The following is a 25,238-nucleotide window of genomic DNA, read 5'->3' on the forward strand; positions in this document are numbered from 1 at the left end:
TTTCCAAGTCTAATTCTGTCACTAAATCCATACCGGTGACCCAGCGCCTAAATACTAGGCCTCAAATTTAATTCCCTCTAAATCTCTCGTTACCCACCGGTGTACTGTTGTTGCTGGGCAAGATATTTAGTGTCCGTCAAAGCACATTTTTTGTTCTGGGTTGAAGTACAATTCCCAATTTAGCAATTTCATAATTTAGTGGTTTCTGCTATATCAGAGCTATTTGAAATCTATCCCTAAAAGGGTATATAATATTGAAGGTGCACATAGGGTCATTCAGAATAACTTCACACACACCCGCTACTGTGTATTTCCAAGTCTAATTCTGTCACTAAACCCATACCTGTCACCCAGCGCCTAAATACTAGGCCTCAAATTTAAATCCCTCTAAATCTCTCGTTACCGTTGTCCTGTTGTAGCTGGGAAAGTTATTTAGTGCCCGTCAAAGCACATTTTTTGTTCTGGGTTGAAGTACAATTCCCAATTTAGCAATTTCATAATTTAGTGGTTCCTGCTATATCAGAGCTATTTGAAATCTATCCCAAAAAGGGTATATAATATTGAAGGTGCACATTGGGTCATTCAGAATAACTTCACACACACGCTTCTGTGCATTTCCAAGTCTAATTCTGTCACTAAATCCATACCGGTGACCCAGCGCCTAAATACTAGGCCTCAAATTTAATTCCCTCTAAATCTCTCGTTACCCACCGCTGTACTGTTGTTGCTGGGCAAGATATTTAGTGTCCGTCAAAGCACATTTTTTGTTCTGGGTTGAAGTACAATTCCCAATTTAGCAATTTCATAATTTAGTGGTTTCTGCTATATCAGAGCTATTTGAAATCTATCCCTAAAAGGGTATATAATATTGAAGGTGCACATAGGGTCATTCAGAATAACTTCACACACACCCGCTACTGTGTATTTCCAAGTCTAATTCTGTCACTAAATCCATACCGGTGACCCAGCGCCTAAATACTAGGCCTCAAATTTAATTCCCTCTAAATCTCTCGTTACCCACCGTTGTACTGTTGTTGCTGGGCAAGATATTTAGTGTCCGTCAAAGCACATTTTTTGTTCTGGGTTGAAGTACAATTCCCAATTTAGCAATTTCATAATTTAGTGGTTTCTGCTATATCAGAGCTATTTGAAATCTATCCCTAAAAGGGTATATAATATTCAAGGTGCACATTGGGTCATTCAGAATAACTTCACACACACACGCTTCTGTGCATTTCCAAGTCTAATTCTGTCACTAAATCCATACCGGTCACCCAGCGCCTAAATACTAGGCCTCAAATTTATATCCCGCTGAATTTGAATACAATACATTGGGCCAAATAATATATTTGTTGTTGTGGTGAACCATAACAATGAGAAAAACATCTAGTAAGGGACGCGGACGTGGACATGGTCGTGGTGGTGTTAGTGGACCCTCTGGTGCTGGGAGAGGACGTGGCCGTTCTGCCACATCCACACGTCCTAGTGTACCAACTACCTCAGGTCCCAGTAGCCGCCAGAATTTACAGCGATATATGGTGGGGCCCAATGCCGTTCTAAGGATGGTAAGGCCTGAGCAGGTACAGGCATTAGTCAATTGGGTGGCCGACAGTGGATCCAGCACGTTCACATTATCTCCCACCCAGTCTTCTGCAGAAAGCGCACAGATGGCGCCTGAAAACCAACCCCATCAGTCTGTCACATCACCCCCATGCATACCAGGGAAACTGTCTCAGCCTCAAGTTATGCAGCAGTCTCTTATGCTGTTTGAAGACTCCGCTGGCAGGGTTTCCCAAGGGCATCCACCTAGCCCTTCCCCAGCGGTGAAAGACATAGAATGCACTGACGCACAACCACTTATGTTTCCTGATGATGAGGACATGGGAATACCACCTCAGCATGTCTCTGATGATGACGAAACACAGGTGCCAACTGCTGCGTCTTTCTGCAGTGTGCAGACTGAACAGGAGGTCAGGGATCAAGACTGGGTGGAAGACGATGCAGGGGACGATGAGGTCCTAGACCCCACATGGAATGAAGGTCGTGCCACTGACTTTCACAGTTCGGAGGAAGAGGCAGTGGTGAGACCGAGCCAACAGCGTAGCAAAAGAGGGAGCAGTGGGCAAAAGCAGAACACCCGCCGCCAAGAGACTCCGCCTGCTACTGACCGCCGCCATCTGGGACCGAGCACCCCAAAGGCAGCTTCAAGGAGTTCCCTGGCATGGCACTTCTTCAAACAATGTGCTGACGACAAGACCCGAGTGGTTTGCACGCTGTGCCATCAGAGCCTGAAGCGAGGCATTAACGTTCTGAACCTGAGCACAACCTGCATGACCAGGCACCTGCATGCAAAGCATGAACTGCAGTGGAGTAAACACCTTAAAACCAAGGAAGTCACTCAGGCTCCCCCTGCTACCTCTTCTGCTGCTGCCGCCTCGGCCTATTCTGCTGCTGCCGCCTCGGCCTCTTCCTCCGCCTCTGGAGGAACGTTGGCACCTGCCGCCCAGCAAACAGGGGATGTACCACCAACACCACCACCACCACCTCCGTCACCAAGCGTCTCAACCATGTCACACGCCAGCGTTCAGCTCTCCATCTCACAAACATTTGATAGAAAGCGTAAATTCCCACCTAGCCACCCTCGATCCCTGGCCCTGAATGCCAGCATTTCTAAACTACTGGCCTATGAAATGCTGTCATTTAGGCTGGTGGACACAGACAGCTTCAAACAGCTCATGTCGCTTGCTGTCCCACAGTATGTTGTTCCCAGCCGGCACTACTTCTCCAAGAGAGCCGTGCCTTCCCTGCACAACCAAGTATCCGATAAAATCAAGTGTGCACTGCGCAACGCCATCTGTAGCAAGGTCCACCTAACCACAGATACGTGGACCAGTAAGCACGGCCAGGGACGCTATATCTCCCTAACTGCACACTGGGTAAATGTAGTGGCAGCTGGGCCCCAGGCGGAGAGCTGTTTGGCGCACGTCCTTCCGCCGCCAAGGATCGCAGGGCAACATTCTTTGCCTCCTGTTGCCACCTCCTCCTTCTCGGCTTCCTCCTCCTCTTCTTCCACCTGCTCATCCAGTCAGCCACACACCTTCACCACCAACTTCAGCACAGCCCGGGGTAAACGTCAGCAGGCCATTCTGAAACTCATATGTTTGGGGGACAGGCCCCACACCGCACAGGAGTTGTGGCGGGGTATAGAACAACAGACCGACGAGTGGTTGCTGCCGGTGAGCCTCAAGCCCGGCCTGGTGGTGTGTGATAATGGGCGAAATCTCGTTGCAGCTCTGGGACTAGCCAATTTGACGCACATCCCTTGCTTGGCGCATGTGCTGAATTTGGTGGTGCAGAAGTTCATTCACAACTACCCCGACATGTCAGAGCTGCTGCATAAAGTGCGGGCCGTCTGTTCGCGCTTCCGGCGTTCACATCCTGCTGCTGCTCGCCTGTCTGCGCTACAGCGTAACTTCGGCCTTCCCGCTCACCGCCTCATATGCGACGTGCCCACCAGGTGGAACTCCACCTTGCACATGCTGGACAGACTGTGCGAGCAGCAGCAGGCCATAGTGGAGTTTCAGCTGCAGCACGCACGGGTCAGTCGCACTACAGAACAGCACCACTTCACCACCAATGACTGGGCCTCCATGCGAGACCTGTGTGCCCTGTTGCGCTGTTTCGAGTACTCCACCAACATGGCCAGTGGCGATGACACCGTTATCAGCGTTACAATACCACTTCTATGTCTCCTTGAGAAAACACTTAGGGCGATGATGGAACAGGAGGTGGCCCAGGAGGAGGAGGAGGAGGATGAGGAAGAGGGGTCATTTTTAGCACTTTCAGGCCAGTCTCTTCGAAGTGACTCAGAGGGAGGTTTTTTGCAACAGCAGAGGCCAGGTACAAATGTGGCCAGCCAGGGCCCACTACTGGAGGACGAGGAGGACGAGGATGAGGAGGAGGTGGAGGAGGATGAGGATGAAGCATGGTCACAGCGGGGTGGCACCCAACGCAGCTCGGGTCCATCACTGGTGCGTGGCTGGGGGGAAAGGCAGGACGATGACGATACGCCTCCCACAGAGGACAGCTTGTCCTTACCCCTGGGCAGCCTGGCACACATGAGCGACTACATGCTGCAGTGCCTGCGCAACGACAGCAGAGTTGCCCACATTTTAACCTGTGCGGACTACTGGGTTGCCACCCTGCTGGATCCACGCTATAAAGACAATGTGCCCACCTTACTTCCTGCACTGGAGCGTGATAGGAAGATGCGCGAGTACAAGCGCACGTTGGTAGACGCGCTACTGAGAGCATTCCCAAATGTCACAGGGGAACAAGTGGAAGCCCAAGGCCAAGGCAGAGGAGGAGCAAGAGGTCGCCAAGGCAGCTGTGTCACGGCCAGCTCCTCTGAGGGCAGGGTTAGCATGGCAGAGATGTGGAAAACTTTTGTCAACACGCCACAGCTAACTGCACCACCACCTGATACGCAACGTGTTAGCAGGAGGCAACATTTTACTAACATGGTGGAACAGTACGTGTGCACACCCCTCCACGTACTGACTGATGGTTCGGCCCCATTCAACTTCTGGGTCTCTAAATTGTCCACGTGGCCAGAGCTAGCCTTTTATGCCTTGGAGGTGCTGGCCTGCCCGGCAGCCAGCGTTTTGTCTGAACGTGTATTCAGCACGGCAGGGGGCGTCATTACAGACAAACGCAGCCGCCTGTCTACAGCCAATGTGGACAAGCTGACGTTCATAAAAATGAACCAGGCATGGATCCCACAGGACCTGTCCGTCCCTTGTCCAGATTAGACATTAACTACCTCCCCATAACCATATATTATTGGACTCCAGGGCACTTCCTCATTCAATCCTATTTTTATTTTCATTTTACCATTATATTGCGATGCTACCCAAAGTTGAATGAACCTCTCCTCTGCCTGTGTGCTAGGCCTAAATATATGCCAATGGACTGTTGCAGTGGTGGCTGACATGAAGCCTGATTCTCTGCTATGACATGCAGACTAATTCTCTGCTGACATGAAGCCAGATTGTCTGTTACGGGACCTCTCTCCTCTGCCTGGGTGCTGGGCCTAAATTTATGACAATGGACTGTTGCAGTGGTGGCTGACGTGAAGCCTGATTCTCTGCTATGACATGCAGACTGATTCTCTGCTGTCATGAAGCCAGATTGTCTGTTACGGGACCTTTCTCCTCTACCTGGGTTCTGGGCCTAAATTTATGAAAATTGACTCTTACAGTGGTGGGTGACGTGAAGCCTGATTCTCTGCTATGATATGAAGACTGATTCTCTGCTGACATGAAGCCAGATTGTCTGTTACGGGACCTTTCTCCTCTGCCTGGGTTCTGGGCCTAAATTTATGAAAATTGACTCTTACAGTGGTGGGTGACGTGAAGCCTGATTCTCTGCTATGATATGAAGACTGATTCTCTGCTGACATGAAGCCAGATTGTCTGTTACGGGACCTTTCTCCTCTGCCTGGGTTCTGGGCCTAAATTTATGAAAATTGACTCTTACAGTGGTGGGTGACGTGAAGCCTGATTCTCTGCTATGATATGAAGACTGATTCTCTGCTGACATGAAGCCAGATTGTCTGTTACGGGACCTTTCTCCTCTGCCTGGGTTCTGGGCCTAAATTTATGAAAATTGACTCTTACAGTGGTGGGTGACGTGAAGCCTGATTCTCTGCTATGATATGAAGACTGATTCTCTGCTGACATGAAGCCAGATTGTCTGTTACGGGACCTTTCTCCTCTGCCTGGGTTCTGGGCCTAAATTTATGAAAATTGACTCTTACAGTGGTGGGTGACGTGAAGCCTGATTCTCTGCTATGATATGAAGACTGATTCTCTGCTGACATGAAGCCAGATTGTCTGTTACGGGACCTTTCTCCTCTGCCTGGGTTCTGGGCCTAAATTTATGAAAATTGACTCTTACAGTGGTGGGTGACGTGAAGCCTGATTCTCTGCTATGATATGAAGACTGATTCTCTGCTGACATGAAGCCAGATTGTCTGTTACGGGACCTCTCTCCTCTGCCTGGGTGCTGGGCCTAAATATATGCCAATGGACTGTTGCAGTGGTGGCTGACGTGAAGCCTCATTCTCTGCTATGACATGCAGACTAATTCTCTGCTGACATGAAGACAGATTCTCTGTTACGGGACCTCTCTCCTCTGCCTGGGTGCCGGGGCCTAAATATCTGAGAATGGACTGTTCCAGTGGTGGCTGACGTGAAGCCTCATTCTCTGCTATGACATGCAGACTAATTCTCTGCTGACATGAAGACAGATTCTCTGTTACGGGACCTCCCTCCTCTGCCTGGGTGCTGGGCCTAAATATATGCCAATGGACTGTTGCAGTGGTGGCTGACGTGAAGCCTCATTCTCTGCTATGACATGCAGACTAATTCTCTGCTGACATGAAGACAGATTCTCTGTTACGGGACCTCCCTCCTCTGCCTGGGTGCTGGGCCTAAATATATGCCAATGGACTGTTGCAGTGGTGGCTGACGTGAAGCCTCATTCTCTGCTATGACATGCAGACTGATTCTCTGCTGACATGAAGCCAGATTCTCTGTTACGGGACCTCTCTCCTCTGCCTGTGTGTGTGCTGGGCCTAAATATATGCCAATGGACTGTTGCAGTGGTGGCTGACGTGAAGCCTCATTCTCTGCTATGACATGCAGACTGATTCTCTGCTGACATGAAGCCAGATTCTCTGTTACGGGACCTCTCTCCTCTGCCTGTGTGTGTGCTGGGCCTAAATATATGCCAATGGACTGTTGCAGTGGTGGCTGACGTGAAGCCTCATTCTCTGCTATGACATGCAGACTAATTCTCTGCTGACATGAAGACAGATTCTCTGTTACGGGACCTCCCTCCTCTGCCTGGGTGCTGGGCCTAAATATATGCCAATGGACTGTTGCAGTGGTGGCTGACGTGAAGCCTCATTCTCTGCTATGACATGCAGACTGATTCTCTGCTGACATGAAGCCAGATTCTCTGTTACGGGACCTCTCTCCTCTGCCTGTGTGTGTGCTGGGCCTAAATATATGCCAATGGACTGTTGCAGTGGTGGCTGACGTGAAGCCTCATTCTCTGCTATGACATGCAGACTGATTCTCTGCTGACATGAAGCCAGATTCTCTGTTACGGGACCTCTCTCCTCTGCCTGTGTGTGTGCTGGGCCTAAATATATGCCAATGGACTGTTGCAGTGGTGGCTGACGTGAAGCCTCATTCTCTGCTATGACATGCAGACTAATTCTCTGCTGACATGAAGACAGATTCTCTGTTACGGGACCTCCCTCCTCTGCCTGGGTGCTGGGCCTAAATATATGCCAATGGACTGTTGCAGTGGTGGCTGACGTGAAGCCTCATTCTCTGCTATGACATGCAGACTAATTCTCTGCTGACATGAAGACAGATTCTCTGTTACGGGACCTCTCTCCTCTGCCTGGGTGCCGGGGCCTAAATATCTGAGAATGGACTGTTCCAGTGGTGGGTGACGGGAAGCCAGATTCTCTGCTATGGAACCTCTCTCCAATTGATTTTGGTTAATTTTTATTTATTTAATTTTTATTTTAATTCATTTCCCTATCCACATTTGTTTGCAGGGGATTTACCTACATGTTGCTGCCTTTTGCAGCCCTCTAGCTCTTTCCTGGGCTGTTTTACAGCCTTTTTAGTGCCGAAAAGTTCGGGTCCCCATTGACTTCAATGGGGTTCGGGTTCGGGACGAAGTTCGGATCGGGTTCGGATCCCGAACCCGAACATTTCCGGGATGTTCGGCCGAACTTCTCGAACCCGAACATCCAGGTGTTCGCTCAACTCTAGTTACAAACACAATATGGCAGACATGTTACCAGCATCACAGAGGTCTGTCAGAATGCAGCATTTCCAGGCCTTGCTCTGAGAGATGTTGCTGTAACGGTCACGTACACACACACACACAGGGGGGAGGATAGTGACCACTGCGCTCCACCCTCACCCCTGGCCCTGCCTACTTGCCTCACGAATCCTGATGACAGGGGACAACTGGACGGCAGTCCCTAACTTAGGATACGTGCGGGAAGGACAGACAAGACAAATAACGGATAGTGAACGGACCGGGTCAAAACCAAGAGGACAACGCAGTACAGAGGGATAAGCAAAGAAAGGTCAGGAGAAGCCGGGGTCATAAATACCAGGAGAGTCGAGAAGTACCAAAGGAGTCCGCAAAGAATAGTCAGGTGGAAGCCGAGGTCAATATACCAGGAAGGATGCGCAGTACAGGAGGAGCAGGCAAAGGATCGTCAGGGAACAGGATCAGGTAAGTACACAGGTATCCAACAACTGCCAGGAACCTAAATTAACAGGCAACCTGTGGCCAGCAGGCTGCCTGTATTTATAGTGGGGAGTGAGGGTCATGTGACGTGGCCAGCGTCACATGACCGACAGACCGACCAGTCGAGCACCGAGTGATCAGCTCGGCGCTCAAGGCAGACCTAGGAGCAGGGAGCCTCCCAGCTAGCAAAGCCGCCCTGGGAACGAGGTCAAACAAAGATCCTTGCTCCTGAAGCTAAGCAGCAGGTCTGTGGCTGATGGGAGACCGAGTGCGCCGTTGGCACCCCGTTACAGCTGCATTCTGCTGTTGCGGGCGCTGGCAGAGGAATTTCCACCCACAGCTAAACAGGTACCGATCCTACCGTGCCTACAAGAAGAGGGTGATTTTAAGATGTGTTGGTCACTTCAGATATCAGATCATTCTTGCAGCCAACCCATCGGCTGCTACCCTTCGTATCCAGCCTCAGGGAACGTCTAGACTGACAGGTGCCTGATTATATCGGGTTAACAGCCAATGTGGAAGCTCTGAGTAGCGAGGAACTCCTGGACTACTGGGTGTGCAGGCTTGACCTGAGGCCAGAGTTGGCACAATTTACAATGGAACTCTTGGCTTGGTTTGTGCCTCGTCAAGTGTCCTGACCGAAAGGACGTTCAGCGCAGCAGGATCGTGAACGATAAGCGCATTCACCTAGCTCATGACAGTGTTAACTACCTCACATTTCTAAAAATGAATGATGCATGGATCTTGGAGGAATTCAACACTTATGATGACCACGTGTAATTTAATTTCCTCATGCCAGACCACACATATCCGCCACCACACAGAACAAAGAATAGTCCTTGTCTTATCTATATACAGTGGCATAAAAGGCCTTTTCTGTCAGGGGAATGCCAATTTTTTTGGGCCTGTACTCCATTGGCCTACAGTAAAATTGTTATTTAGTGACCGCCTAATGTATCTCCAGCCACATAGTCATTTGTACATTTCTGTCCGGTGAATGCTAATTTTTGGAGCCTGTACTGGCTTACAGTAAAATTGTTATCCAATGACCGTCTAATATACCTCCAGCTACATAATTCCTTGTTATTTTCTGTTCAATGAATGCCTACTTTTTAGGAGCTGTACTGGCCTAAAGTAAAATATTTATCCACTGACTGTCTAATATACCTCCAGCCATATAATCAGCCATATATATCCGCCACCACACAGAACAAAGAATAGTCCTTGTCTTATCTATATACAGTGGCATAAAAGGCCTTTTCTGTCAGGTGAATGCCCAATTTTTGGGGCCTGTACTCCACTGGCCTACAGTAAAATTGTTATTCAGTGACCACCTAATATACCTCTAGCCTCATAATCACTTGTTCTTTTCTGTCAGGTGAATGCCTAATTTTTGGTGCCTGTACTGGCCTACAGTAAAATTCTTATCCAGTGACCGTCTAATATACCTCCAGCCACATAATTCCTTGTTCTTTTCTCTCCTATGAATGCCTAATTTGTGGGAGCTGTACTCCACTAACCGCCTAACATACCTCCAGCCATATAATCACTTGTTCTTTTCTATCCAGTGAATGCATCATTTTAGGGGCCTGTACTCCAGTGGCTTACAGTAAAATTGTTATCCACTGACCGCCTAAGGCTACTTTCACACTTGCGTTTAGGGTTCCGCTTGTGAGATCCGTTTGAGGGCTCTCACAAGCGGCCCCGAACAGATCCGTTCATCCCCAATACATTCTGAATGGCTAAGGATCCGTTCAGAATGCATCAGTTTGGCTTTGTTCTGCCTCCATTCCGCTCTGGAGGCGGACACCAAAACGCAGCTTGCAGCGTTTTGGTGTCCGCCTGGACGTGCAGAGCCAAACGGATCTGTCCTGACTTACAATGCAAGTCAATGGGGACTGATCCGTTTGACGTTGACACAATTAGGTGCAATTGCACATGGATCCGTCCCCCATTGACTTTCAATGTAAAGTCAGGAGTCCCTATTAATATACCATCTGATCTGAGTTTTCTCCAATACGATGGTATATTTTAAGTTGAAGCGTCACAATTACCATGGGAATGCCTCTATGTTAGAATATACCATCGGATTTGAGTTAGATTGTGAAAAATTAGATCCGACAGTATATTCTAATACAGAGGCGTTCCCATAGTGATGGGGACGCTTAAAGTTAGAATATACTAAGAACTGTGTACATAACTGCCCCCTGCTGCCTGGCAGCACCCGATTTCTTACAGGGGGCTGTTATCCGCACAATTAACCGCTCAGATGCCGCACCTGAGGGGTTAATTGTGCGGATCTCAGACCCCTGATCGGGTGCTGCCAGGCAGCAGGGGCCAGATCCCCCTCCCTCCCCAGTATTAAAAGCATTGGTGGCCAGTGTGGCCCCCTCCCTCCCCAGTAATAAATTCATTGGTGGCCAGTGCGGCCCCCCCTCCCTCCCCAGTATTAAATTCATTGGTGGCCAGTGCGGCCTCCCTCCCTCCCCAGTATTAAATTCATTGGTGGCCAGTGTGGCCCCCCCTCACTCCCTCCCCAGTATTAAATTAATTGGTGGCCAGTGCGGCCCCCCCTCCCTCCCTCCGCACTGGCCACCAATGAATTTAATACTGGGGAGGGAGGGGGGCCGCACTGGCCACCAATGACCTTAATACTGGGGAGGGAGGGGGGTCTGGCCCCTGCTGCCTGGCAGCACCTGATATCTTACAGGGGGCTATGATACACACAATTAACCCCTTAGGCGCAGCACCTGAGGGGTTAATTGTGCGGATCACAGACCCCTGTAAGAGATCGGGTACTGCCAGGCAGCAGGGGCAGTTATGTACACAGTTCTTAGTATATTCTAACTTGAAGCATCCCCATCACTATGGGAACGCCTCTGTGTTAGTATATACTGTTAGATCTGAGTTTTTACGATGTGAAAACTCAGATCTTAAAAAGCTGTTATGCAGACGGATCCGTTCTGAATGGATACCATCGTTTGCATTATAGGTGCGGATCCGTCTGTGCAGATACCAGACGGATCCGCACCGAACGCAAGTGTAAATGTAGCCTAATATACCTCCAGCCACATAATCACTTGTTCTTTTCTGTCCGGTGAATGCCTAATTCTTGGGGCCCTGTACTCCCTTGGCCTAAAATAAAAATGTTCTAGGCTCCAGCAGGGCACATTTTGAGAGTTTCCCTTTAAGACGCATGCAAATGGCCCCTGATTAAAATACATATTTTTTGTGGGAATTTTTCCCATTGACCCCCCTCTGTTATGTCCCTGTCCATGTTGTGGGATGATTTGTACACTTCTAATAAGTATTTGGTGGCTGCAAATATGACCTGAAGGTTTTTTAGGTTCACCTGCCATTAAAGTGAATGGGGCCCGCCGCAAACGCGCGGTTTGAGAACATTTGATCGCGAACCCGCGATTGCTAAGCGTCCCGGCCGATGTTCGTACATCACTAAAGCCAATCCCCCAGCCCACATTACTGTCAGATGGGCTGATGTCAGCTCCATTCGGCTAGGGATTCTGTTGTACAGCATGACTGGAGTTCTGGTCAGTATATCAGAAGACATGCAGAGTGCAGGGAGGAAGAACGTACTGTACTTGACCAGAGGCTTAGAGTATGGCCAGGATACATGGTCAGAGCAAGTATATTATTAAGTTAGAGAGGCTTTCTTTAGAGGCAGAATGAATAGGAGCAGTTTAGTCCTGGACAACCCCTTTAAGTAGAGAGGTGGCAGTACAATTTTGTTATTCTTTGTTTTATAGTGTCAATAATTCAAGGCTGCTGTACATATAAAAAGGGTTAACATACTAAATACAATACAATAACTAGTACAATAAAAATGGACTAGCTGGGTAGCAGACTGGTATGAGTGGTGAGAGGACTCTGCTCATTTATTTCAATAGACAGAGGCCATTCTTTTTTCGAATCAATGGAGATCAAATATATACAATATGTTTTACATGAGTTATAGACTAAGGCCCTGACTTACATTTGCCTGCCACTGCTAAGGAGTGCAGAGCAGTTGAAACAATTTTTTCAGACAATCCCTGATAAATAAGACCAAAAACCGATGTACTCCATAGCAACACCCACAAATAGCTGGATTTAGGAAGCTGACTTAACAGGAACAAAAAATAACCTTGGCCTTTCACAGACCGTTGTTAAATAAGTCACAATTTACACCAAAATTAAGATAACATCAGGTTTATAAATCAGGGTCTAGGTATTTTTAAAGTAGATGAGGAACTGAACTTGTAAATGAAATGATCAAAATGGCAGGAATAATTGATGTTAAATCTAGGCTTAGGCTATTTTTACACGTGTCATGGCTTTAGGTATGTATGAGTTACATTTTGTTTTCATTTTACACTGTGTTATTACTGTCAGATGTCGTGATCAGCTATGAATGCTGCATCTGAGGGTTACAATGATGGGGAGAGGCGCAGTCACTGCTCTCTGTCATTGCGCTCACTACTTAAAAAGAAATGCTCTTTGTCACAAAAAAAAATAATTTGAAAAATTTGGTGAAGCAGCCAAATCAAATTTTTCAATACTTTCGCTCATCTCTAATAATAGACCTGACAAATAATTTCAGATTTCAGCATGTCTATACACAAAGAACGTGCTCATATGTCAAATATGCAGTCCAGAGTTCTTGTTTGCCAGCATGTTTTTAAGATCTTTCTAAAATACAACCATGAAACTAAGCTATGCTTACAGTGTAGGATGCTATAACCTCTCATTGTTCACTTTGTCAGTTGTGCTAAAATAAACTTTAAAATATTTTTCTATTCATGTCAAGGGCTCTTCTAGTACCTTTGGCAGAGGCCTTTTTCTCTGTTTTTTCCTTTACTTCAGGCTTTGGTCTTTGAATTTCTAAAATATAAAATATGATTGGGGTTACATTTTCAATTTATTCCATTTAAACCATGTCTAGAGGACAACTTCAGTTTTCTGGATCGTATTCAGCTCATTTTGTTTGGTGTCATGACTGTCCCCTGCTTGATTCATACTCAAATAGAAGTGAATGCGAAAATCAACTGACAGCTTGATCCTCATTCACTTGTATTTGTCTTGACTGTTGTATGACTTTCACACCAAGATTGCATAAAAATGTAACTTCTGTATGTCTTGCATTGGGAATAAAAAATAGAAGATTGGTCAAGCCGTTCTTTAGCAAATTTCCAGTAGCACTTTATTGTAAGCAAATATTAAAAAAACATCCAGGTACAGACACTATTGGTCTACGCGTTTCAGGCAACAAAACAGTTACAGCCCTTACTCATGACCATTGAAACAGCATTAAATCTTCACTTATGTAGCAGAGAGCAGCCGCATCAGGCCAATCAGGTGGCTATGCGGTCACTCCCTCTCCAACAGGTGTACAACCAATTAAAACTCAAATGGAATTAAAAGTAATTTTATATGCAGGGAGTGCAGAATTATTAGGCAAGTTGTATTTTTGAGGATTCATTTTATTATTGAACAACAACCATGTTCACAATGAACCCAAAAAACTCATTAATATCAAAGCTGAATATTTTTGGAAGTAGTTTTTAGTTTGTTTTTAGTTTTAGCTATTTTAGGGGGATATCTGTGTGTGCAGGTGACTATTACTGTACATAATTATTAGGCAACTTAACAAAAAACAAATATATACCCATTTCAATTATTTATTTTTACCAGTGAAACCAATATAACATCTCAACATTCACAAATATACATTTCTGACATTCAAAAACAAAACAAAAACAAATCAGTGATCAATATAGCCACCTTTCTTTGCAAGGACACTCAAAAGCCTGCCATCCATTGATTCTGTCAGTGTTTTGATCTGTTCACCATCAACATTGCGTGCAGCAGCAACCACAGCCTCCCAGACACTGTTCAGAGAGGTGTACTGTTTTCCCTCCTTGTAAATCTCACATTTGATGATGGACCACAGGTTCTCAATGGGGGTCAGATCAGGTGAACAAGGAGGCCATGTCATTAGATTTTCTTCTTTTATACCCTTTCTTGCCAGCCACGTTGTGGAGTACTTGGACGCGTGTGATGGAGCATTGTCCTGCATGAAAATCATGTTTTTCTTACCTTGCAGACTTCTTCCTGTACCACTGCTTGAAGAAGGTGTCTTCCAGAAACTGGCAGTAGGACTGGGAGTTGAGCTTGACTCCATCCTCAACCCAAAAAGGCCCCACAAGCTAATCTTTGATGATACCAGCCCAAACCAGTACTCCACCTCCACCTTGCTGGCGTCTGAGTCGGACTGGAGCTCTCTGCCCTTTACCAATCCAGCCATCTGGCCCATCAAGACTCACTCTCATTTCATCAGTCCATAAAACCTTAGAAAAATCAGTCTTGAGATATTTCTTGGCCCAGTCTTGACGTTTCAGCTTGTGTGTCTTGTTCAGTGGTGGTCGTCTTTCAGCCTTTCTTACCTTGGCCATGTCTCTGAGTATTGCACACCTTGTGCTTTTGGGCACTCCAGTGATGTTGCAGCTCTGAAATATGGCCAAACTGGTGGCAAGTGGCATCTTGGCAGCTGCACGCTTGACTTTTCTCAGTTCATGGGCAGTTATTTTGCGCCTTGGTTTTTCCACACGCTTCTTGCGACCCTGTTGACTATTTTGAATGAAACGCTTGATTGTTCGATGATCACGCTTCAGAAGCTTTGCAATTTTAAGAGTGCTGCACCCCTCTGCAAGATATCTCACTATTTTTGACTTTTCTGATCCTGTCAAGTCCTTCTTTTGACCCATTTTGCCAAAGGAAAGGAAGTTGCCTAATAATTATGCACACCTGATATAGGGTGTTGATGTCATTAGACCACACCCCTTCTCATTACAGAGATGCACATCACCTAATATGCTTAATTGGTAGTAGGCTTTCGAGCCTATACAGCTTGGAGTAAGACAACATGCATAAAGAGGATGATGTGGTCAAAATACTCATTTGCCTAATAATTCTGCACGTAGTGTATAATATACATAGTGAATGGGAACAAAAGTTTTTAGTATTGGAGGATCAAATCCAGCCTTTTATTTAAAGGGAATCTGTCACTAGCAATTTTTTTTTTCATGAATCCCTGTTTAATAAAGTACCTTTTTTCCATCTGTCTTGTTCTTTTTGTTGTGAGTCTTGTCATTTCTTAAAAAAAATCGATTCTTCTGATATGCAAATGACGCTGTAAGGAGCCCAGAGGGGCGTTATTCTTTCTCCACGGTGCCCAGGAACGCCCCTCTGAAGTGCCGTGCCCGGCTAAATTTGAAAACTAATAACGCCTCCAAGTTCATCTAAATCGCCTCCCAGGCGCGGATAAGTGCTCAACACCCCCCCGCAGCGCCGCAGACACCCCGATCCTCCTCTCGCCAGCATTCCAAATCCCGCGCAGGCGCAGTGCCGTCACTCATCTTATCATAGCGCAGGCAATCGCCGGTACTGCGCCTGCGCGGGATTTGGGATGCCGGCGAGAGGAGGATCGGGGTGTTTGACGCAGAGCACGGCACTGGGGGGGGGGGGGTGTTGAGCACTTAGCCGCGCCTCTGGGAGGCGATTTAGATGAACTTGGAGGCGTTATTAGTTTTCAAATTTAGCTGGACACGGCACTTCAGAGGGGCGTTCCTGGGCACCGTGGAGAAAGAATAATGCCCCTCTGGGCTCCTTACAGCGTCATTTACATATCATAAGAATCGATTTTTTTGAAGAAATGACAAGACTCACAATAAAAAGAACAAGACAGATGGAAAAAAGGTACTCTATTAAACATGGATTCATGAAAAAAAAAATTGGACAAATTGCTAGTGACAGATTCCCTTTAACCCTACTTGTTAGCGGCTTTCCAATCTAAAGATCCAAAAGGATTCCCAGTTGAGAAGTTGCCTTCTCCTATCGCCACCTCTAGCTGGCTTATTGACCCTTTCAATACCTTGCACCACCATATCTGATGTATCCCCACCATGAGCAACCGCAAAGTGTAGACTGGCTGCAGACACATTGCGGCTCTCATGGTGCGGTACATCAGATATGTGTTTTCTTATCCGGGTTTTTTAAGTGTTAGTAGTACATCCTACATATTGTATTAAACACTTAGTACATGTGATTAAGTAAATGCAATATGTTGTGTTGCAATTTAGATAGGATTTTATCACAAACCTCTGACCTGTGACACAGGATTCAAACACTTTAGATACTTGCATATACCTGCAGCATGTACATACAGAGTGTCCACATTTGTAACTACCTTTTGTGGATAGCCAAGTATTTTGAAGGGGTGATATTGTTTTATTATTTTTTAAACATACTTGGACTAACTGTGTTTGCAATTGTTGGAGCTCTACATGCTGTAAATTTTATGCCTGTTGAGGCCACTTCACTCCAATTTCTATCACATGCTAGTACCGGGAAATGTTTTTTGATGATGTTGCAGACTTGTGAATATTCACTACTATATTGAGTCACAAATACACATTTTTTTGTGTGGTTTGTCACACATTGTTTGTAAATTTTACTAGTATTAGTTGTTATCAATTCCTCCCTGTTTCTATTGCATACTTCTGTATTATGTTTCCTCATTAACGTTTTGGGATAGGATCTGTTAGATAATCTACTGATAATATTTTTAGCTTTTTCTTCATATGTGTTTTGCTCACTACAGTTTCTCCTAGCTCTAATGAATTCCCCTTTGGGTATGTTATGTACGGTATTGGGGGGATGGCACGACCTAGCATGTAGTAATGTATTGCCTGATATTGGTTTCCTATACATATTGGTGTGGATGGAGGCCGTCGTGGAGTCCCCCCTCAGGTGGAGATCCAAGAACACTATATGTGAGGTGTCATGATGAACAGTAAATTGGATGCTGTTCACACACGTGTTGAGGTATTGCGAGAAGAGTGGTATAGTCGTCACATCTCCAGACCAAACAAAGATCAGGTCATTCAGTATGCCCCACTGGCTACTTTATAGCTTGTATTTACTTTGTATCTCTCCCTGTTTGGGCTCCAAAGCAAGGCAGTTGATAGTCAAGGGGTTGGCCACTAGCATTCATTTCACAAGGCAAAGTCATCTTTATTGCTCTCCGCACTGATAGGACAGTGCCACTCTGCAGTTGACTTTAATGGATCAGACACAGCCCATGGATAAGAGTAGCAACATTTCTGGATAAAAAGAAACTCTTTTTTTTCTTTTTTTCTAAAGTCAACTTATTTAAATAAGATTTATTTTTTATTTTTTATTCAACCAGATGTTCAACCCTTCTAAACTAACATGGTCTAACCATACAGAACATATACTTATTTCTACTAATTAGACTAATAGGATGTAAAAGAGTTTATTTTTAGAAGACTGAGAATTATTGCTTTAATTTTAATTTCCTGTGAAATATGCACTTGCCTATTTATCAGTGGCAATAATACCATAAGCGAAATAGATAAGAAACATTGTGGTGTCTACTAGACTGCATGCTGCATTAACTTTGTGTCTTCTGTCACTGGAAAAGACTGAGCACCTAGCATTTTCTCATCCCTAATCCAGGATGCGGAACATCATCCATTTCCAGTAAGATGGAGTTTGGAAAAATGCCTTGCTTCTCTCTATTAGGAATAGTTGATTCAATTCTGGTAAGTACATAACATAAAATAATTTTATTGAAGCAATTAGCGGGGTCAGCTTATCACAGCTGGCATGAATGACTAAATACACAAGCAGTAAAGCTGTACTTTTAGACTTTTAGTCGTCATTAGACTATCATCTACCACAACTGAACATAATGTACATAGGCAGATTTTCAAAAAGGCAAAACATCATTAAAAAAATGCATATTCTCACTAAAAAGTGAGATCTCACTAAAATTGCCACTGACATCATTTGATATAGCGTTTGAAATCATAGGGATGTGCGTGCTCTACTAAAAGATCTGCTAATTAAGAACTTACAGAAAAAATACATTTACCAGCTTTATATCCCTGTGTTACAGCACAGCAGCAAATAATGGTGTACCTACCAATGAGCTTATGGCACCCAATACCAACTTGTAGTCCTGTTCATATCCAGGGTCTTATCTTAAATTGGTTCTCTACAGATCAGTTCTCACCCCACTTGAATGGGGGAAATTACAGTAAAAGTCATTGTGGTTCTTATGATTGAGCCATTGTGTCTGCATAAACAAGAAGGATTCCCTTCATTGGGTTGACTAGTGTGAGTACTGGAGGTAAGACCCATAAGGATAGTCTGTAGATGTTTATGCACTGAGGAACCCTTTACCCAAGGCACACATATTTGGGTTTTTATTTGATTATTTGACCACTTGGTAAAACTGTTATTTGGATACTTCTTAGAATCATTATTTGAGCGCTGTGTGAAGGTATGCCTTGGAAACCATATGACATTTTAAAAGAATTTAGAGGATTGTGATTTAGACGTTTTAGGGAACATGTGTGCAGGATTTGCTCCCCCGGATATAAATGCACAACTGCATATGGGGTTGTGCATTTCCTGCTTTTTGAGACCATGTTATATTATGTAATTTGTATATGTATGTCTGGAGGTGTATAAACTCCAAATTTGAATGTGCCTGATTTTCATCTATAGGCAGCATTTGATGTACCTGTGAGGCCTGCATCCTATCAGTCAGCTCTGGGTGGGACTCACAGCCTCCTCCCTCCTCCCATTGCATGTGTGGTTTCACACTTGAGGCAACTGGGAGCTGTTTAGTGTGAGTTGGACCTTACGCTTCTGTAATTTGCCCATTGGCCCTTGATACTGCCCATATGGCACAGGTAGATTAGCGTTAGGTCCCGTGCCACCTGAGATACCTTGACGTGGTGCTTGGGCTCTGGTATGTCCTTCATATAAGGATATATTTGCTAAAGTCTTATTTTAACATCAGTGTGAGGGTTTAGTCAGATATTGTTGATTGCATCCACCACAGTAGTGCACCTAATCTTCTAAATGTTTATTTTATATAGTCAATTACATCCACACATTTTGCTATCTGGTGTAGGATGTCTATGTGGCACTTGTGGTCCGCTGCGGGCATCCTCCATTGTATGCATTTCTTGCTGGGGATCACCTTTAGCAATGGATCGCATGTGCAGGATTTGCTCCCCGCTTATAAATGCACAACTGCAGATGGGGTTGAGCATTTCCTGTTTTTTTTAGACCACGTTAAATTATGTAATTTGACATTTTACAGGGGCCTTATTTACAGCAACATGTACAGGTTACACATGAGGCCATTCATTTTACATACTGGTATTTAACCCTTTCATGACCAAGGGTCATTGATGCCCTAGTGTCCAGGTCAAAATTTACAAATCTCACATGTGTCACTTTATGTGGCAATAGCTTTGGAACACTTTTACTTATCCAAGCCATTCTGAGATTGTTTTCTCGTGACACATTGCACTTCATGATAGTGATATATTTGAGTCAATATATTTCACCTTTATTTATGAAAAAATCCAAAATGTACCAGAAATTTAGAAAAATTCTCAATTTTCAATTTCTCTGCTTATAAAACAGAAAGTGATACCTAATAAAATATTTGTTACTTAACATTCCCCATATGTCTACTTTATGTTGGCATCATTTTGGAAATGCCATTTTTTTTTTTTTTTTAGGACGTTAGAAGGCTTAGAAGTTTAGAAGCATAAATGACCCCATTGTAAGAACTAAACCTCTCAAGTTACTCAAAACTGATTTTACAAACTTTGTTAACCCATTAGGTGTTCCACAAGAATTAAAGGAAAATGGAGATGAAATTTCTAAATTTCACTTTTTTTAAATTAATTTTTTTTCTTTAACACATTGAGGGTTAACAGCCAAACAAAACTCAATATTTATTGCCCTGATTCCGCGGTTTACAGAAACACCCCACATGTGGTCGTAAACTTCTGTACGGGCACACGGCAGGGCGCATAAGGAATGCCATAAAGTTTTTGGAAGGCAGATTTTGCTGGATTGGTTTTCTGGACGCCATATGTTTTTTAATTTTTATGCCGATCGTCTTATGCAGGGGCTCGTTTTTTGAAGAAAGTGTTGAGGTTTTTATTGGTACCATTTTTGGGTACATAGGATTATTTGATCATTCATTATTACACTTTATGGGGCAAGGTGACCCAAAAATGGAACAGTTTTTATTTATTTATTTTTACAGCATTCATCTGAGGAGTTAGGTCATGTAATAGTTTTATAGAGCAGATCGTTACGGACATGGCAATACCTAATATGTATACTTTTTCTTATTTATTTAAGTTTTACACAATAATAGCATTTCTTAATACCAAAAAATGATATTTTAGTGTCTCCATAGTCTGAGAGCCATAGCTTTTTGATTTTTGTGGATGATTGTCTTAAATAGGGTATCATTTTTTGTGGGATGAGGTGACGGTTTAATTGGTACTATTTTGGGGGTCATAAGCCTTTTTTTATCGCTTGCTGTTGCACTTTTTGTGATATAAGGTGACAAAAATAGCTTATTTAGCACAGTTTTTTTTTTTTCATGGTGTTTATCGGATGGGGTCTATCATGGGATATATTTATAGAGATGGTCGTTACGGACGCGGTGACACCTAATATGTGTATTTTATTTAATTTTTTCATTTTTTTATAGGAAAAGGCAATTTCTTTTTTTCATTTACATATCCTTTTTTATCAAATCCCTCTTGGATCATGAAGATCCAGTGGGGCTGATGGCTGTACTATACTTTGCAATGCTCTTGCATTGTAAAGTATAATACTATTAGATGCCCTGTAGGTGGCAACAGCGGACACTTTTGCAAAGTGTCCGGTTGCCATGGCAACCATCGGGTGCCGCATCTATGGGGTTACAGCAGAGTGTCAGCATAGAGCTGACACTCGCTGCTGATGGCGGTTGCTCAGGAATGGAGCCACCGCCATCACACACAGCAGGGGGACCGGGGGCAGCGCTGGAAAAGGATGGGGGGTACCGCCGCCAACATTGAGGGAGGCTGGGGCAGAAGGGGCGGGGAGAATGCATAGGGCAGACCGCATCAGGGCAGGAGGCAGGAGATGAGCTGCATGCGGCAGGCGGACACAAGGGGGGCTTAGAGGGGCACAGATCGGGGGGCACAGAGACACTACCTGATTTCAGACTCTGATCTGCAGAGCGCAGATCAGAGCCTGAAACCGGCATTTTTTCACTGCCGCAATCCGATTGGTTAGTCTGCACAGACTAACCAATCGGATCGATTGCCGGCAAGGGGTCACTCTGATTGGTCCTTTGCCGGCATTACTGCACTGTGTGCTGTCCGTGACAGCAGCAGTGCAGGGGCAGAAGCTTTAATACAAGCGCTTTGCAGTGCTTGGAATAAAGAGCTGGTTTGACGTTTTTAGACGTTGTATTTGCACGGGGCATGTGCAAATATCACGTATATAAACGTATTGCAGTTGTGAAGGGGTTAATGTTTTTTAAAGTATACAGGCATCAATAATTACTAACTAGTTACAAAACACTTATTACATTAGCAATTCTCTAAAAATGGACATCCTGGCAAATTTTCAGAGTTAGAATTATTAGGGTCGTGTGCCATACCAAGTTACCTATGTGTTCTGTACACTATAGGCCATTACCATCGGAAATAACAAAAGCCTGCTTATGATTGGGCTGTTGAAAAAAAATTGTCAAAATAACGCTACCTCCTTTCACATGATGTCCTGTTGTACTGCTGTTGGCTTAGACCACATACCATATATATTTGTCCAAAGGCATAATGGGGCAGAGAAATCTCAGAATTAGGTATGGTGTGAGCAAAGTAGACATCAGATTTAGGCTACCTTCACACCAGTGTTTTTGCTGGATCCGTCATGGATCAGCAAAAATGTTTCCATTCTGATAATACAACCACCTACATCCATTATGAACGGATCTGGTTGTATTATTTTTAACACAGCCAAGACGATACATCATGAACACCACTGAAAGTCAATGGGGGATGGATCTGTTTTCTATTGTGTCAATTGTGCAGCGTTATTCTGTCAGCGATGGGGACGCAAACAAACAGAACAAAATGCATTCTGGAGCATTCCGTTTCATTCAGATCAGTTTTTTCCCAATTGACAATGAATAGGGACAAAGCAGAAACGTTTTCCCCACTCTATTGAGATCCTATGACGGATCTCAATAGCAGAAAGGTAAAGCGCAAGTGAGAAAGTAGACTTAACTAGATACACTATAGGGGGTGCAGATATACTAATCACACTCACACATCTGCCAAATATAGTATATGAACAAAAGTATTTGGATACACATCTTAATAATGTAATTCAGGTTTTTCATTCAGTCCCATTGCCACAGGTTTATAAAATCCAGCATCTAGCCATGCAGATTGCCATCACAAATGTTTCTGAAAGAGTGGGTCGTTCTAAAGAGCTCACTGAATTCCAGCATGGCACTGTAAGAGGATGTCACCATCGTAACAAGTCAGTTAATGAAATCTCTTCCCTACGAGTTATCCAGTAATCAACTGTGAGAGGTATTATTACCAAGTTGAAGCATTTAGGTACGACAGCAACTCAAGGTACAGTAGTGTTGAAAAGGCTGCCACTGGACTCTGGAGTAGTAGAAATGCGTTCTGTGTAGTGATGAGTCCTGCTTCTCTATCTGGCAGTCTGATGGACAAGTCTGGGTTTGCTGAATGCCAAGAGAATGTTACCTGCCTAACTGCATTGTACCAACTGTAAAGTTTGGAGGAGGAGAAATATTGGTCTGGAATTATTTTTCAGAGGATGTCTTCATCCCTTTAGGAGAATGCTTCAACATGCCAAGACATTTTAGACAATTGTAGGATGCTAACATTGTGGAAAGAGTTTGGGGAAAGCCACTTTTTGTTCCAGCATGACCTTATATTATTTATAGCCGCTTATAAATTTAAAATGGGATGTTTTAAAAGATTCTGAAGACGTATACAGGGAGTGCAGAATTATTAGGCAAGTTGTATTTTTGAGGATTAATTTTATTATTGAACAACAACCATGTTCTCAATGAACCCAAAAAACTCATTAATATCAAAGCTAAATATTTTTGGAAGTAGTTTTTAGTTTGTTTTTAGTTTTAGCTATTTTAGGGGGATATCTGTGTGTGCAGGTGACTATTACTGTGCATAATTATTAGGCAACTTAACAAAAAACAAATATATACCCATTTCAATTATTTATTTTTACCAGTGAAACCAATATAACATCTCAACATTCACAAATATACATTTCTGACATTCAAAAACAAAACAAAAACAAATCAGTGACCAATATAGCCACCTTTCTTTGCAAGGACACTCAAAAGCCTGCCATCCATGGATTCTGTCAGTGTTTTGATCTGTTCACCATCAACATTGTGTGCAGCAGCAACCACAGCCTCCCAGACACTGTTCAGAGAGGTGTACTGTTTTCCCTCCTTGTAAATCTCACATTTGATGATGGACCACAGGTTCTCAATGGGGTTCAGATCAGGTGAACAAGGAGGCCATGTCATTAGATTTTCTTCTTTTATACCCTTTCTTGCTAGCCACGCTGTGGAGTACTTGGACGCGTGTGATGGAGCATTGTCCTGCATGAAAATCATGTTTTTCTTGAAGGATGCAGACTTCTTCCTGTACCACTGCTTGAAGAAGGTGTCTTCCAGAAACTGGCAGTAGGACTGGGATTTGAGCTTGACTCCATCCTCAACCCGAAAAGGCCCCACAAGCTCATCTTTGATGATACCAGCCCAAACCAGTACTCCACCTCCACCTTGCTGGCGTCTGAGTCGGACTGGAGCTCTCTGCCATTTACCAATCCAGCCACGGGCCCATCCATCTGGCCCATCAAGACTCACTCTCATTTCATCAGTCCATAAAACCTTAGAAAAATCAGTCTTGAGATATTTCTTGGCCCAGTCTTGACGTTTCAGCTTGTGTGTCTTGTTCAGTGGTGGTCGTCTTTCAGCCTTTCTTACCTTGGCCATGTCTCTGAGTATTGCACACCTTGTGCTTTTGGGCACTCCAGTGATGTTGCAGCTCTGAAATATGGCCAAACTGGTGGCAAGTGGCATCTTGGCAGCTGCACGCTTGACTTTTCTCAGTTCATGGGCAGTTATTTTGCACCTTGGTTTTTCCACACGCTTCTTGCGACCCTGTTGACTATTTTGAATGAAACGCTTGATTGTTCGATGATCACGCTTCAGAAGCTTTGCAATTTTAAGAGTGCTGCATCCCTCTGTAAGATATCTCACTATTTTTGACTTTTCTGAGCCTGTCAAGTCCTTCTTTTGACCCATTTTGCCAAAGGAAAGGAAGTTGCCTAATAATTATGCACACCTGATATAGGGTGTTGATGTCATTAGACCACACCCATTCTCATTACAGAGATGCACATCACCTAATATGCTTAATTGGTAGTAGGCTTTCGAGCCTATACAGCTTGGAGTAAGACAACATGCATAAAGAGAATGATGTGGTCAAAATACTCATTTGCCTAATAATTCTGCACTCCCTGTATGTTACTTTCCGAATACTTTTGTCAATATAGAGCCTCTGTACAAATTTTCTATTAGAGTCCAGAAGCTTCAAGTTATGCCTTTGATAGTAAACATACAGGAGGAACAGGAAAACATCAGACAATAGCTGCAGTACACTAAGTGATCTCAGAGGTGGAGAGTAGACATTGTTTTGGCAACCTATCTGCAATAATGTTTAGTTAGATGGCTTAAGTCAAAGTAACATCCACAAAATACCAGGGAACAAGATTTCCGAGAAAAAAAATCTAAGAAGGAAATACACTGCCCTTGTCAGCTTGCTTTCTTCCCATAGTGCATCCAGCAACCAACCAGCCACATTATGTAAAATAAAATGTGATTTATCAGGCCAGATCACCATTTTCCATTACTCCATGGTCGA

At 44.3% G+C, this 25,238-nt stretch overlaps 1 protein-coding gene across 1 annotated transcript in view; it reads right to left on the reverse strand.

The window, feature by feature from the left end:
• TRDN (triadin) overlaps positions 1-25,238 on the reverse strand; it is a 252,640-nt gene that overhangs the window by 83,461 nt on the left and 143,941 nt on the right. Inside the window, exon 10 of the mRNA XM_044291164.1 lies at positions 13,165-13,224. Within this exon, the coding sequence (XP_044147099.1) occupies positions 13,165-13,224 (60 nt within the window). The remainder of the gene's footprint in view (positions 1-13,164; positions 13,225-25,238) is intronic.

The sequence above is a fragment of the Bufo gargarizans genome, chromosome 4, assembly GCF_014858855.1.
Source record: "Bufo gargarizans isolate SCDJY-AF-19 chromosome 4, ASM1485885v1, whole genome shotgun sequence".
NCBI lineage: Eukaryota > Metazoa > Chordata > Amphibia > Anura > Bufonidae > Bufo > Bufo gargarizans.